This window comes from Varanus komodoensis, unplaced genomic scaffold (assembly GCF_004798865.1).
Source record: "Varanus komodoensis strain SLA01 unplaced genomic scaffold, ASM479886v1 scaffold92, whole genome shotgun sequence".
Classification (NCBI taxonomy): Eukaryota; Metazoa; Chordata; class Lepidosauria; order Squamata; family Varanidae; genus Varanus; species Varanus komodoensis.
In genome coordinates, this window is record NW_025336624.1 from 1,130,717 (window position 1) to 1,147,622 (window position 16,906).

The 16,906-nt window shown below is 42.2% G+C and overlaps 1 protein-coding gene across 2 annotated transcripts in view; it reads left to right on the plus strand.

Annotated features, from left to right (window-relative positions):
- Positions 1–16,906, plus strand: part of ARHGAP27 (Rho GTPase activating protein 27) — a 59,672-nt gene that overhangs the window by 30,722 nt on the left and 12,044 nt on the right. For both annotated transcript variants that reach the window (XM_044418755.1, XM_044418754.1), the window contains 7 exons: positions 7,519–7,962; positions 9,638–9,832; positions 11,148–11,261; positions 12,197–12,264; positions 13,304–13,391; positions 14,125–14,229; positions 16,168–16,266. In XM_044418755.1, the coding sequence (XP_044274690.1) occupies positions 7,519–7,962; positions 9,638–9,832; positions 11,148–11,261; positions 12,197–12,264; positions 13,304–13,391; positions 14,125–14,229; positions 16,168–16,266 (1,113 nt within the window). The remainder of the gene's footprint in view (positions 1–7,518; positions 7,963–9,637; positions 9,833–11,147; positions 11,262–12,196; positions 12,265–13,303; positions 13,392–14,124; positions 14,230–16,167; positions 16,267–16,906) is intronic.

Below are 16,906 nucleotides of genomic sequence, written 5' to 3' on the forward strand. Positions count from 1 at the left end.
GAACTAATTTCTTGTTAAAGTGATAGCTGTATTTTCCTCTTAATGAAGAGGGACTGCACTCCAAACTATATGTTAAGTAGAGTTGTTTCCAATGTGTACCCATGTTTACAGAATCATAAACTGTATCATTTCTGATACAGAATCATTACTGTATTTTCAGAAATGATAACAGCATTTAAGTATGTATAATCTCAGTTTTGACAGAGGTAGCAAGTGGTGCCTGGCCTGAATCTCTTAGAGTGCAGTGCATCTAGGTACTGTTTACTTAAGATAAAATGCAATACAGAATTTTTAGTACTTTTTCACCTGTGTAGTTTATGTATTATATGCTGCTTATCAGCCTCCTGTAGCAACAAATTTGTGGTATGCTCACGGCTGACAGTGTAATTTTATCTGCATTTACTGTGGAATTTGGTGTTGCTAGTTGTGAAGTCCTGTCCAACCCCACGGACAACATTCTTCCAGGCCTTCCTGTCCTCCACCATCCCCCGGAGTCCACTCAAGCTCACACCAACTGCTTCAGTGACCCCATCTAGCCACCTCATTCTCTGCCGTCCCCTTCTTCTTTTGCTGTCAATTGTTCCCAGCATTAGGCTTTTCTCCAGTGAGTCCTTCCTTCTCATTAGGTGGCCAAAGTACAGTATTTGAGTTTCATCTTCAGTATCTGGCCTTCTAAAGAGCAGTCAGGGTTGATCTCCTCTAAGACTGACTGGTTTGATCTCCTTGCACTCCAAGCGACTCACAGGAGTCTTCTCCAGTGCCACAATTCAAAGGCCTCAGTACTTCGGTGCTCAGCTTCCTTATGGTCCAGATTTCACAGCCATACCTTTCAACTGGGAAAACCATAGCCTTGACTATACGCCCTTTTGTTGGCAGGGTGATGTCTCTGCTTTTTAGTATGCTGTCTGGATTTGCCATAGTTTTCCTCCCAAGGAACAAGCGTCTTTTAATTTCTTGGCTGCAAATACCAAGGAGATTTCTTCTGAGTAAATATGCATTGGGTTGCTCTGTAATTCATTTGTTGTAGCATGATCTTTCCTGAGCAATGGCCTAGTATGTGAAGTAGGCTATGAAGATCTCAGGACAAAATGAGTGAAGCTTTTCTATAACATGGCTGCTAAAAGCCTGACACTGTAAGAACAGCCTTAGACATTATAGATGATATGATCAGGAATCCATGTTCAAGTCATGCTTCCATGTACACTTTAGAGATGCTAATGTTTGCCTGTCCAGTTCAGGTACACTCTTAGGTATGTTAATTGTTTACTTGTCCAAAAAGTTCTTCCTTTTGTGTTGTCCTAACCCATACAACACTAACGTTTTACTCTCATGTGCCTCTAGCATACTGTGTATGTGATCCCCTACCTGATCCCCCAGCCATGTATGTTAACTAACAGGCTATAAAAGCATCCTGTACAGACTTCATCTCAGTAGTCCCAGGGGTGGGGGTGACCTTCGTGCTGCATGTATTTCCTGTATGTCTGAATAAACTGCAAATGGTCTTTGATTGTCCACCCCCAGCATACCTGGTTTCTCTTGTCAAAGACATCACATTTGCCTCCGAGAGTTGTTTGGCACTGTAGTAAAGGAGGCTGTTGAGGTGTGTGCAGGGGGCGGGGGGGTGGGCATCTTCCCTAAGTGTTTTAAATACAGAATGATTTGTGCAGGGGAGACTTGTTTGCACTGTTGACATGTTTTTCAGCACTGATGAGCTAATCCAGCCAATTTGGCTTCTGTTGAGATCTCAACAAAGTGCCCCCAGCACTGTTTAAATTCAGACTTGTAGTTGATAATAAGGGTTTTTGCTAATTTCTTTTCATGACTTCATTTCTTGCACATACTGCTTCAAAAGGACACCCAGCACTACTTGGGGTGTCTGAACCAGCTCAGGATCAACATGCAAACCGCATCCTAGCCCTGGGTTTGCTCTGGTAAGGCAGTGAGGGATACTGTTCCTTCTAAAATTTGCACTCAGTGAAAAATCATACCAAGTGCAGATTTTCTTGCAATACTGCTACAAGGAAAAGAAAACTACATCTGACAAGTTCTTCTTTTCTATGAGACTCTTGATGAGCTGGGTCCTGGTTTGATACATTAAAGGCTGCCTGCACCATAAGGACTGCCTCTCTCTTCCCTACCTTGATCTCTGGCCATTCTACCTTGCCCTCTCTATGCTGCTCTGGAATATCCTCTTCCATGTTGTATTTGAAGTGAGAAAGTAATAAAGATTATCTCTGAACATGTGTAGGTTATATTCCCTACATCAGTGGGTAATAGCAACCAATCTTCACACCTAAAATATAGGCAAAGGACTCTCAGGTTAAGAAGTATTTTTCTTAGGCAGGCTGAAGCCCTGGCACATCCCTTTTTAGGATCTGACCACATCCTTTAGGGTAGAAGAGGAGGTCTTCATAAATTAGGACTACATTCTCAACAGAGTGTATTAGGTAGGATTTGACACTGTGTTATAGCAACTATTCTATCCCACAAACCCCAACAGGAAGCGTGCAAAAGGCGAAGGACCCGGTTTTTGTTTTGCACACTGTGTTGTGCTGTTCCCCCGTCTCTTGATAGGCTGGTGGTTGAGAAAGCAACTGTTTCCGCCCATTCTGCACCGGCTCCAGCTCAGCCATTTTCCTCCCATCTAGGTTCTGTGACAGAACTTAAATCGTGTTGGAAATGGGCGACGGGGTTCTCAAATCTTTTTTCTGGCATAAATCACCGCGTGCAACTAACTTTTCCAAGGTACGGATGTGGGAAGGGTAACATCTTGCTTACTGAGTCAGAGTGCTGCTGGATCTTACTTGATACTGTTAAGTATCTGCCCTGAATTCCAGGGCTCAAACCAGGTTAGAGCCTCTGGGCATGTGCAAAGTGTTCTCTCGCTTCTCCCCCCACCTTTGCTGAATAATTACACTTAGCCAGACATCTGGAGTTAGGAGCATGTGGCTTCTAGGTAAGCTGGACTCTTTTTACAAATTAATGTCTGAACCTGGGAGAGGGGTGTCTGAAAGTTGGTTAAATGACGTTAGAAGGTCTGTGCAAAGGACAAGAGCTTGGCAAAACATCCACAGGGCGTGATGCCATTTAAGTTCTCTAAAAAGGCTCCTCCGTTGCATGCCATGCTAGAAATCCAGCATTCTCCATCACTGCATCTGGGAAAGCTGTATCTGTTGTATTTCTGCTGTAGAAAGCAAGGAAGCCCCATAGTTAGTTGTTGAAAACAAAAACAGTAGCATAATTATGTGGAATGATCCATGCATCAATGGATGTACTAGGTAGTATTCAGTGTAAAATATTGTGCATTGATCATAAGAAAAGCTCTGCTGCACTGGATGAAAGGTCTATCTAGTCCAGCATCCTTTTCCCACAATGGGAAACACCAACTGCCTGAGGGAAGGTGATCAATAGGGCTTGAAGGCAGCAGCACCCTCCCAGCCTTGTTCCTCAGCACCTGGTATTTGGTTGTCTATTCTGTACTTTGAACAGGTGGTACCATATTGACTGCCAGCCTTTTAACAGACCCATCCCCCATGAATATTTCCAGTCCCCTTTCAGGACCATCCAAACTAATGACATCTTGTGGCAGCAAGTTTCATACATTAATTATATGCAATCATGAATGTTTTACTATGTGTGCTTCTTCCTTTCTTGGGATCACTGTAGTGCTGTGTGCTACAGTGGGCCCTTCTGTCATATGTTGCATGTAAAAATAGAAAAAGCCTTTCTGGATCTGAACCACTCTTGCAGCGTTTAGAACCTTTTTTTTAGGTGGTTTAATGTTTCTTCCTCCTCCCAATTTCAGCATGGCTGGGACAGGAAGAGGAAGTAAACAGCAAAGGCCTATATTTAGTCAGAGACATGTAGGTGGCAAATCAATATAGCTGATTTGCAAAGTCTTAGACTATTTTTTTCCCTGAGAAATTCTGAGAATGTAACTCTCCCCTTCCTGAAAGAGAACATTCTCTGAATATTCTATACCTTTCATTAATGGGGGCTGCCAACCACTCTCTCCACAATAGAACATGAGGGCTAACGGAGTTGCTTCTCTAGCCCCAAGGACACTGCCTGCCAACAGGATGGAGAATTTTGAGAAGCCATTTTTGCTTTACTCTATAGAAGAAATTATTTTGTTGTTGGATGCATTTGTTCCAGAGCAGGAGTCCTCAGTGCAGGGCCAAAAGCAAAGGAGTCCCTAGTGTGCTGCCCATGAGCATCTGATGCATTGTTCCTTGTTAGTTTTAATATATGTCCACTGATTTATATGAAATGCATATAAATACCTGGTAATTATACATAGGTTTAAAGAGAAGTGGGCCAAATATCCAAATAAGTAACTGTTCAGAGTTGAAGTCTATATGCCACTCATGTGCATATTGAAAGTGACAAGATTAATTTTTAAAAACCCTCCAACAAGCGTCTACTGGGAGTGTATAATTCAAAGGATGTTTACAGTTTATTCAGACATACAGTAAATACATGCTGTATGTAAGTACCCGCCCCCCAGGCCTAGAGAGTATGTATCTTAGTCAATTTTTAAAGACTATTCCAGTACAAAATTTATTTGGAGGAGCAATAACCTCCTCCCAAAAGAAGCAATGAATGGACATTGCCAAAACATGTGTTTACAAGAAGTATTAACTTTATTGTACCAGCAGCAGTTAGCTAAATGTGGCAGTCCCTTATTTAAAAGATGCTTCTGTGTCTAATAGATAAGAAACAAATGGTTCTGTTGCATATGATGCAGCCTAAGGCCCATCAACATGACAGGTACATTCCAAGTGATGATCCACTGATAGCAAGCACAATCTCCTTGGTTAAGTATTTTGAGAAAACTATAAAAGAGAGGAAGGAATCAACATGTGAGAAGGGAAGGAGGAGCACTTCTTAGTCTCATGCAGGGAGGTAAGTAGCAAGCGTGTTTGCATTTCCCTACACACCTCCCTGGGAGTAAGCCTCATAGAACTTGGAAGGGCTTACTTCTGAGATATGAGTTGCACAGAAGTCTTTTCCTGCCAGCTTATACCAGTGGATAAATTTACTCTAGCTGACTACCCGTACCACTTCAAATAACATATTCCCTATGTTCAAAGTGGTCATACAGACTTTTAGTGAATTTTAAACCAGGCCTGTAGATATGTGGCAAGTGTCGTTAGCTGCAATAAGTAAATGGGACTTCAGGATTCAGAGGCTTTCTATGTCTAATTACTAGATTCTACAGATGGCAATGATCAACAAATGGGGTGGGCTTGCTAGCTTCATGCCATGCTCATGGCCATTTTGCAGATAACAATTAGAGATAGGATGCTGGCCTGGGCGGGTCACTGGTCTGCAGCTCTTATGGCTTATTGCTATATTCAAGGCTGCCAAAATTTCCTTTGGCACTGATGCCTTAAAACTGGGCATGGTGATTGAAGAGATCACAAAACAGAATTTCTATCTTCCTACCTTTACTGCTCTGTGTGACAGTTGATGTCTCTGCATCTGTCCTTAATGTGAGCTGTGTCTTTCCGGGACACAGCTCTACAGTCTCTTTCAGTGGCAGGACTCCCCACACATAAAGGCATGATCCTCATTTCTGTGTTCGTAGCCAAGACAAAGTTTGGCCCAAAGACACCTTAGCCTAGGCCTGGGGAACCTTGAGCCCAGAATGTGCCTCTAGGCCTCGAATATGGACTTCAGGACTCCTGTCAGGCTGGATCTTCCTCCACCCTAGGTCTGGGTTAATATTCCTCCCTGCTCTGTCCCCAGCTGTGCAGCTGATGCAGGAAGCCTTGTATAAATTAAGGAAAGAGAAGCCCTAGCTGGAAATGTCTTTTTTGTTGTTTTTACATCCAGGACAGTCACATCTGTAATTTGCACCTTTCTGGCTCTGGTCCTGTCTGCTGCTGGAATATAACCCCCAACAAGATTTGAGTGAAGTAATATGAACCTCATCAGTAAAACGGTTTTCCTGCCTTGACTTACTTTCCAAGACTCTTTTGTTGTGGATTGTGATTTACAGACATACAAAACCTGTAAAAGCCATGCAGTGCACTGTTCTGCTCTGTGATAACTGAGCTGGCAAACTCTGTGCCTTAGTGGTAGTACGTCACTAAACTGAATTCTACAATGTGGGAGTCTACTTACTTCTTCAAATCCTTGTAGCTGCATGGTCAAGAATTAAGCAACCACTTCTCCATTCAAAGTTCAGCAACCGTTCTGCCTGCATGGGTGTCTTTGATGGAGTTTCTTCTCTTCTCACATTACTCTACATATCAACACTATTTTTCATGCTGATTATGTAAATTCTGCTCAAGTAGAATAGCTCCTGAACTTTGGTCATGCTCTGATGACCTCCCAGCACTCCTTCCATATTGCTAATTTCTAAACTATTCTGAGCTTCTGAACCATTGTCCTTGATTTTTGGATTGTTGAATGTTTCTCCTTACCCTTGATTCACCACCACCACTGAGTCTTTTGATATTGCTAGAAACTGTTCCTTCTTCCCTGATGTCCATTGTCTCTATCTCTGGTGTACATCTTGAACAGAGCTGGTTCATATTTTTATTATTTGTTCAATACTTAGCAATTTTAAGTTCTTTAGAAATACTCACATACCACCAAATTAGGACCTTAAGTCTTACTATTGTGTTTTCTGTCTTCCACTCTGATTGCAGGCGGTCTAAGTGTTTTCAATGGTGCTTATATTATCTGGGCTGTTTCTGTCCTGTATTGCTAGTCGTGTGTCAAAAAATATAAAGAACAGCAAAACAGTGTAGCAGGGCCAAAGGAAGATAGTGGACGAAATGCTGCTTACTTTTCTACACTGGATTTGTTCTGGGAAGTAGAAAGGGTGGGGAGCATGTTTTCCTTTCTTCCGCCTCTGTATTTTCCTCTCTTGCATTTTTCTATTCTGCCCCCATTCCCATTGGTTCCATTTTCCATCTGAATCAGGGCTAGATTGGGGGAATGAGGGCACTATATGGATTCATTCCCCAGAGAACCTCCTTTTTGTGATATCCACCATTGGAGCCCCACTGGGAGAGGGCCCTTCTGCCATCACTGGGGAGCACATCCAAGGGCAGACGCCTCCCCCCTTGTGAAGTTGCAGAACCACTATGTCCTATGGCCCTGTGATGTCTCAAAGGAACAACAAAAGAATCCCACCACCACTCATACATCATAACGATCAAGTACTTCCAACATCTGAGTAGTGAAAATTCCCAGTGGAAACATTACAGCTATTTCCTTTGTATATGAGGGCGTATGGGAGGCTCCATGGTATCTTTGGTTTATTTACAAAAATGCTAGCAGAGTGAAGGCAGATTTGGATGATTATGTGTGTTTGTATGATGTTACATGACTTCTCCTTATCCTAGCACCCTCTAGATGGTTAGACTCTCACTCCTGCCAGCCCTAACCAGCATAAGGCAATGGTCAACAATCCTAGGATTTGTGGTCCAAGGCATCTGGAGGGCACCAGGTTGGAGGAGGCTGTTGATGCTGTTAGATGACTTCTTTTTGTCTGTCCCACAGCCGTGTGAGTCGACAGATACAGACCCTGTGTATGTGAATCTACAGGAGCTTCAATTGGAACCGAGAACTGCTTCTGCCAGCAGTGCTGAAGCCACACTCCAGCCACCTCTCAGGAGCTCCCTGACCAACTGGGAGACACACACAGACACAGAAAGTGGTCATTTGTACTATTACAACCCAGCGACAGGCCAGACGACGTGGGAGCCCCCCTTCGGCACATCAGCGAATAGTGCAAGTCCTGCCCATTCTTGTTCCCCTTCACTTGCCCCCAGCCCTTCCACGCCTGCTGAGTGGGACCAATATGTAGATGAGGCCAGTGGGCACATCTTCTTCTACAACACAGCAACAGGCGAGACTTCATGGCATGCTCCCACAACGGATGAAGTGCTTGACTACTCAGAGATGCAGCCTGCCTTTTCTCCCTACAGCCCTGTGGATCAGAGGGTAAATTAAGGGGATTACGTGGTACTGGGATTAGGAGACAGATTTTGATGGAGTGGATGGATGGTCCAGGAAGACTGATACACACTGGAAACATCTATTCCTGTTTTTAAGGAATTGATTTGGAAGAAGTTTAGGAAAATCTGGTCTGAGGAAAAAGCTATTGTGAGCTTCTGTAGCTGGGAAAGACTCTTACGTCTATTGGGAACCATAACCAAATATATTTAATTGAAGAATCTCTTACCCAGGGTGCAGAACTGTTTTGAGGGCTGGAATGGAGTGCCTCCCAGCTGGCACACTGAAGGGCTGCATGATGTAGTCCACCGATATCATCGCCCTGTCCTGTTCCTCCCAGGAATTGCCCGACCGATTCACAGAGAGGGGAATTCTGGTGCTTGGAGAGCAGACTTCCTGTGCCCCACGCTGTGCCTGGCATCCTTGCAGACATTGCTCCTCGCTTGGAGCAGCTTCTGGTGCCACAGGCAGCTGCTTGACCCGAACCTGGAAGAATGGCAAATCCCCACTGCCTGCATTCCTGCATAATGAGCCTTGGCACAGTGGATCCCTGCTACTATTTCCCGTTTCCAGTGGCATTGGCTGTGGGGATGCCCTTGGGGATGGGAAGTGTACCTTCCAAGACCAGGGGCTTGAAGAACCCCAGGAGGTCGCATGGGCTAGTTTGGGGACCCAGCGAGCAGATTTCTTTAACCATTCTGAAGAGTGCCATTTTATTCCCTTTTGCAAACATTTCTCCTTAATAGATACCTTCACTTTTGTTCATTTTGAAAGGTTGACTGTAGTGGTGGTGTCAATCCTATGCTTATATGAACAAGGATACTGAGTTTCTTTTAGGTATAACAGGACTTATTTTGGCTAACAGTTTTATGGCTGAAGCAGCATATCCTAATGGTGATGCCACTGGGGAATCAGAACAGATGGTGTGTTTCTGTTGAAGTAACTGGGACAGAGGAAGATATAAAGAGAGAGTGGACATCTTAGGATGAAGGAAATAGCTATTTACTTACTGTTCCCTTCTCCGATCCCTCTTCCAGCTCCCAGGAGTTAATGTTCTGCTGCACCCTGTGGCATGATAGTGCTGCTGCTTAATCTTAAGCTGGTTCATAATAAGATCCTGCCTATCCATAATTGCAGCAGAAGGTGCTAACCTGGCATATATTAGTGCAACTTGGGTTTAGCTGGGTGGAATTGATCTGACCCAGCTTTGCCCATCTGGGTACTTCATATATTGTCAGGACAGGATAAAGGGTATCAGTGGGTGAATGTGGTTCGCCATACTCCCTGTACATACAGTTTCACTCACTAGAAAAACCTTCTGATTTGGGGTTGGCCTGGCTTTGGGATGCTGCTGGTATAACTCCCACCATGCTGCCCAGCCTCCTCCTTGACTTTGGCTGAGATAGTCTCTAGCTAGATGCTGGAAAAACACAGGACAATGGCCCTGGTGGACTTCAGTGTTCATATTTGAGGTCTCTTCCACTGGTCAGCCTAGATCATATTCTCTCCAGCTCAACTCATGTATGCTTGATTTACCCTCAACACTTGCCCCAGTTGTAAAATGAATGGGGGCCTCCAGGGAGATCACTGCTCCCTGAATTATTTAAAGAGAAGGGACATGCTATGTGTGTGTTGCTGACTTGTGTCTGGAATTTTTTTTCAGCCCCCAACTCCAGAAACTGACTACCCCAATTTTTCTCCTGATGAATTTGAACACTACCCTGAAGAGGATTATTCTCCCATTGGTTCCTACCAGCATCAGGACTATCCTCATGTCCCTGCAGCAGAGCAGGGCTGGGCTCCTTATGGAAACCAGGAGGGACTGGTACTTGAGAGCTACCATTATGCCTCAGATTTGGTAAGAAGAGTTTGGAAAGGGTGTGGGATAGTGGGTCAGAGTAGCAGTGCTGCTTTCTCTGAGGGAAGGAGGCACCCTGGGGAGGTACCCAGGGCCCCATTCAAATACAGCAAATTGACAGCTACTTTAGCAAGTTAAACATGTATCGGAAGGGATTCCATTCAAGTTTTCTGCCTAAGGTGCCTAAATGGTGTTCCTTATTTCCCACTTGCCTAAGGAGTGACAAAGTACAAGATTCCATTTTTGGTTCTGAATAACCAGACTCTGAAATCATCAACTTGTTATCTCCAAATGAAATGAAGCCGCAATGCTTTTTGTTTAATAAAGAGCCACAGGAATACCCAGTTGGTACTTCTGGTGATGAGGGTGGGGAGAATGACAATTGGATTTAAGCTTTTGCTCCTATACCTGGTATTTACTAAACAAAGCATAAGTGCTCTGCTGCCTAGTTGGGTGTATATGGTTACATCTAATTAGTGAGATCTGTGTAGAGTTACCAACCCGGAACATGTGTAGGAGGAGGCAACACTCAAAGGCAGTGCTAGTCTGTAAAGCCACCTCTCCCAACCTGGTGTCCTCCATATATGTTGGACTACAGGGTCCAATCTTCAGCCAACATGGCCAGTAACCATGCTGGGAATAGCAGTCTGGAGGACACCAGGTTGTGCGGAGGCTGCTTTAAAACGTACGGCTTTGTTGCGATGGGGGCGGCATAGAAATGTTTTAAATAAATAAATAAGTGTCAGTTGCTGAAAAACCCTAGTCCTCTTTCTTCTTGCCAGCTATGTTGCAAGTCCCCGACTTCTGCCCTGCTGCCCTGCCACACAAACAAAGAGGAAACACAGATCTAGCTGGTAGAGATGTTCTGGCTGGCAGTACTCAAGAGTTTTCATGGGCCATTGAAAAAACCTCTCCAGAGGAAACATGAATTGATTGTCAATTAATATTAGCAAGTGATTAAGCAAAAGATTATTTAAAATTGTATATAAAACCAAGTGTCCTTTAAAGATACATTTGTCACTGTTTTGATTTGACTGGGTCATTCTTCTACTTAATAATTTCTTAGGAGGCAGAAATTAAAGGTTCTTTTCGCTGCTGGTCTTCAGATTTTAATCTCTGAGGAAAATTTGTAATAAGTTGAAATGTCTTTTTCTTTTCATTTTTTGAGAGTCCTTTAATGGGGATATGGGCCCATCTATCAGATGTTAATTAAGTAGGCTAATAATCCATTTAGAAAAATAGAAATTTGAATGAGGCAGGGGTTCAGAGCAGTTGTGGTCCATGTTTATCCTGTTAATGAAATTATATTGTTCAGGCAATTCCAGCCAGCCATCACCACAGTACCAGCAGTGGATCCAGTCTAGAGAGCAGCCCTTTTGGGATTTTGTCGTCCAGTCTCTTGACTTTCTCAGACCCAAAGGAGGAACAGGTAAAGAAATCAATGAAAGCAAATGTGAAGAGGGACGTCAATAACGCACCACAACAAGAAGATAAGCAAATATTCTGGTCTCTTGTGTACTTGGAGGCACTGGAACTATAATTGAAATGATGGAGGGCAAAAAAGTGTTATAGGGCAAGGATGGACAACAAATGGGTCACATATGGCCTCTGCTGCTCTCCCTGCAGACCCCACCACCTTCCATTATCTCTGAAACTCTGTATACTTTTTTACACACCAGAAATTGTGTCAGTACACCAAAAGTTTGCCTTGGAACTTTAACCATTGTAGCACTCTGTCATGCTAAGAGTTTGTAGGCAATTTGATCCTTTCCTTAAGTAGTCCCACAGAAAGTGCATTTTAAAATGGTTCCCAGTCCTCTTAGAAGTGCCCACCCATGGTAAAGAAAGATGTGCCAAAGACCAGATTTTCCCCCAACTCCCCAAGCAGCCAGCCACCTGACAATTCCTGGAGCCACAGCTCCTAGTATTTCTTTTCTTTTTAAGATATCTCTTAAACATTGTAAGTGGGGAGGCAACAAGGGGAAACAAGAACCAAGAACAAACTGTAAGAGTGCCTTAAAAAGCCAATACTTGTGTTGGATTTAGTTTCTGGGAGAGCATCAAAAGGTTAAGCTAAAAGATTACCTTTGGGAAACATTTCCAGAACAAAAACAAGACAAAAATTGCAGAGCAGAGAAAGAATCATAAAAATGTTTCTAAGAGCTGAAAGGGGGGCTTTTGTTTCAAGCAGGTTTGTAATGCAAATTCATTTTCAATGTAAATACTCTTTCTGCTGTCTTTTCTATGTCAGAGATGTCCACAAAAGTAGCATGAGCAGGAAGCTCTTACTAGAAATAGGAAAATTGGGATAGATAGACATGGAACTAGGACAGGCTTAAACCACAGCCTTCTTTTTTTCCCCAGTTCAAAACTCTTGAAAAGGCTGGCATGCTCTATCGAACAAAAACTGCGGAGAAAGGAAAACGCTTGAGGTAAGAAGGACTTGCTAGTGTGTCTTGAGAAATTCTGCTGTTCTTCCTACAATTCTCCATGAAGTGAAGGAATGTAAAAACATAGTTAAGACTAGGTTTAATTAAAATAAAACCCAAAGGCAAATAGCAAAAAGAGATGCAGGGAGTTTACTCTAAATGCTTTGATCTGAACATGTACTTTGGTACCTTTGCCCAGTCACCTAGGACCTAGATATGGGACTCTGTTTTCTGGGCAGTGCTGCTGCCTCTAGGATTACCCCATATTGCAGCCTACACCATAGAATTGTGGTGGTACTTTTTTAGTCACACCTCCTGGTTGGTGTCACTCTTCATAGATTTGCAAAGAGGAACAGGGTGGGATAGAATGGGAGACATAGCTAGGGAAGGGGACAAAATTAATTTGGTTTGCATTTCATATTATACTGATCTAATTTGCACTTCATAAAATAGTTTGCAAACTGGAACACAGTCTTTGACTTTTGCACTTTTCCAAAAGCTCTCCAAACACATTGTGGTGTAGTGGTTAAGAGTGCAGGACTAGGAGTCAGGAGATCTGGGTTGTACTCCTTGATCAGCCATGGAGCTAATTGGGTTACTTTGGGCCACTCACAGACTCTCAGCCCAAACTACCTTCACAGGAAAAAGGTAGGATATTAACAAAATAAAATGTATACATTAAAGGAAATTGTGGACAAAAAGCATAGATTAGGGAAATATGTTTGTATCACTAGATAAAATTGTATGCAAAAATGTGTATGAATTCAGTGTTCAAAAAATATCAAAAAACTGTTGTGGAAGGAGGCTGGAATAAACTTGTAAAAAACGCAAAAGGTATCCTAACCAAAACAGATTTGTCTGTTCCTAAATGCATCTGGAAGATGGCTTGATTTTTGAGGTACACCACAGTAGATGCTGCTGAAGATGGGTAGCAAGCAGAAGGCAGCCTTTTCTCTGAGTTGGAATCCCATTCCTCTCTATTTCATGCCACCCAGTTAGAAATGCCCTGTGTACAATGTGTTCTTTTTTTGTCTTCCCTTAGAAAGAATTGGAGTTCTTCATGGACAGTTTTGGAAGGTGGAGTCTTATCATTTTTCAAAGACTCAAAGCATTCAGCATCTGGCAGTGTGGTGAGTCCTCATGCTCAAATTTAAGGGCAGACCAGCTGATATTCCAAATGTTCAGAGTCTGGGAAGAGAGAATCCATCTCCCAGTGGAACCAGGATAACCTAATGGATCAAAGTTCCGTTCAGTTGGGATGCAGGAGAGCGTCTACTTAGTGGCCACATGCAAGCTTTGGAACCCTTCCTTTGGGAAGCTCATTTTGCCTGCTCTGTCGAATGAAAACTTGCTGCTGCTGCTGTTCATTTTCCAGGTGTCATTTCACCTTCCAGCTTGACAGCAGTGTTAACTCCTGACTGATTGGCTTTTAAAATTTGTCTTTCACCTTGTATCTCTGCTTGCTTGCTTGCAAAAGTGTTAGATGCTCCCTTAGATGTTTTTGAAAGGAAGTGGGGTTAAGATATTTTTAATAAATAAATTGCCCTGCAAGGGTGCTGGTGTTTTAGTTTCTTTTTATAAAGAAAAATATTTTATAAAAGATGCATTCTAGATTTTAAGGGCTTTCATATCTACAAGCAATGTATGTCCTTCATATTGGAACAGCTCAGCATTTTCATTTATCTTTGGTCTCTTATAACAGAAAGAGCTTTTCACTTTGGAAGTGTTGTGTGAGAAACTAAGTCTTAAAGCAGGGCTAGCCACAGGAATAATTTGACAGATAGAAGGGCGTGTGGGATTCTTGCTGCACTTTACTTGTGGGTATTTTTGGATTTTTATGACTTTCCTTCATCTCACCTGTAGAAGCACCCTTCTGTGTTGAGCAGCCCGGAGCACACTGTGGATCTTCATGGAGCAACACTTTCTTGGGCCAGTAAAGACAAGTCAAGCAAAAAGAATGTCTTGGAAGTAAGGAATGGTTACCACATCTCTTTCTGGGAAGAGCAATGCAGAAAACTGATTTTCCACTGCCTTAGAGAAACATGAGCATAATTTCAAAAAGCAGATTTTAAAATATTTTAAAATCCTCAGCCTGATGCTGAGAATGCAGTTGCATTTTTGCATGCTCCTTGAGTATAAAGATTCTCCTCTGTGAAGGCTGAACCTCTTAAAAATCAACTCTTGTTAATCTTTTGATATGGTGGCTTTAAATATATATATATATATTGTCATGGAGGGAGTACAGTGCTGCAAGCCACAAAATTAATCTTGTGCTGCAAGTCACAAAATTAAAAGCAGAAGTCCATATTTGTGGACTGCATCCTATCTCCAGAAGGAAAGTGGTAGAAAAACCTGTGTGGCATTTTCCTAGCCAGCACCTACCTCAGGGACTGCCAAGCACATAACAGACCTCTCTCTATATCCCTCAAAAGCAGTGTGTTGCCAATGTTCCTGTTGACTTACTACACAGAGCAGCAACAACCCCCAGTCATTCTATAAATATTACCATTACTTCATTATTTTATACTAGACACTTTATCAGCCCTGAGGTATTGTTTGGCTGCAATTTGCTGAAATTGAATGGAAAATAAGAGTTTCATAAAGTCATCTATAATCCAGTGGTGCCCTTTCCCAAGGCCAATATTTTGTAATGTTTACATACAACTCCATTCCATTTAAGAAAACGTTCTTTGTAATACAAACTGGAAGCCTCCTGTTTGCTGGTTTACCACTTTTATTGATTTTTGGCTGGCAGGCTAGTCATTCAGTGGCCCTTGTTTAGTCAGCTTTTCTTAAAACATAGAAATGGAGTGAGTCAGAGGGGGTCTCCTGGGCCATCTAGTCTGACCAGCTCCAGCCAACTCCACTCATGACATGCCTACCATTCTACATGTTTGAGCTTTTTCTCCCATTATAGCAAACTAGCATGTTGTGGCAGTGGGATAATAATGGAAAGAAGTTTTTAACAGAAAAAAGGCTGACTACTCAAGAGGCAATTTAATTTGATACATCCTCTACCCCAGGGAACAACTAGTGGTCAAATAAGAGCAAATAATCACTAATTCCCCCAGTCATGCGGAGCAAGAAGAAAAATGGGCCATCTGTCCTGACCTGAAAGTTTTCCGTTTAAAAGGACAATGTCCCTAAACCTCTGTGTTTCCATCTGCATTGGATAGGCTAGTATTACAACTTGAATTTTTACGAAGGAAAAAATCACAGGCCATCAGGTCTAAATAAAGGTGGCAGGAAGAATGATTCTGATGGATTCTCCATTAAGACTTGAACAAATGAAAGCGCATAATTTCTAGAGAAAATGGATAGTGAGGAAGTAGCATTCCTGACAGCACCAAATCTAGAAGGCAAATTTGACAGCACCCATATTAATTGGAGTTTTTTGTTGTAGGATCTACACATTTAATAGAGAACAGAAAAAAATCAACAAAAACACCAACTAATGTTTACAGTATCACCTAAATAATATGCTAAGAGAAACATCAGGTTTAGGAAAGAATTACACATTCTAAAACTTAATTTTGATTAGCCCTATTCCCCACATCTGTCTGTCTATATGTACACACACACACATCATGCTGGATCTCTGTAAGACATGATGATAACAATGCATTTGAGCTGGTTTAGAATGTACTTCCTATATCTGAATTTAGGGAGAGGGGAAATGCATCTAAAATTATATGGTAGAGTTCCCAACCCAGAAGGTGAGATTGCAGGGTGGTTTGGGGTCTGTCACCTTTCATCTCAGGTATGTTGAAGTACTGGAATGCCCTTCATAATAGTACTCTAGACATTCTTGTGAACTGCATTACATCTAGGAATATTTCTCAGAATTCTTGAGATTGTGTTCATCTTCTCTCTGGGTGTCATATACACACTTTTGTTCTGTTCTAGCTGAAGACACGGGAAGGCTCTGAGTATCTTATCCAGCATGATTCGGAGACAATTATTGGCACTTGGCAGAAGGCAATTGCTAACAGCATCAGCAGATTGGTGAGTTGGGAGTGGGGGCTTGTCCCATACTGATATCCCATTGTTTTTATCCATGGAAGCCCCTGAATGACTCCCCTGGCAACTGATCGTATAGCATATCTATTGTAAGAGGGAAGCAAGGACTTCTCAGTAGACCTTGTGGAAGAGGCAGGGCAAGGAGAAACAGTTTTTTCAGTGCATATATTTGACATAGGAAGCAGTAAACCATGTCGTCATGACATGACATAGATGTTGTGTAAATGTACATCTGAATTTTTTGCAATTTTTAAAAAAATAATTAGGAAAAGAACCTAAATTCAGCACACTTAACATTGCAATTCTAATCAGGTTTACTCCAAAATAATGCAGGAGGAACAAGCTGAATTTAAAGTACTTCACTTAATTTTAGATCATTGCTGTGTATTAGCTCTCTTGGCAGAGAAATATACTTCAGTCTCTGGTGGAAAGCTTTTTTTTACCTTTATTGACCTTAAGTCAGCTTTCAACAAGTCAGCTTTTATACTGATAATTTTAATTTTGTATTTGTAAATCAATGTATTTTTTGTATTTTTATATTTAATGGTAATTTATTATGTACTATTGTATTTCAATGTATTTTATCATGTTGTAAGCCGCCCCTTGCCGAAACCTCGGGGCGGCT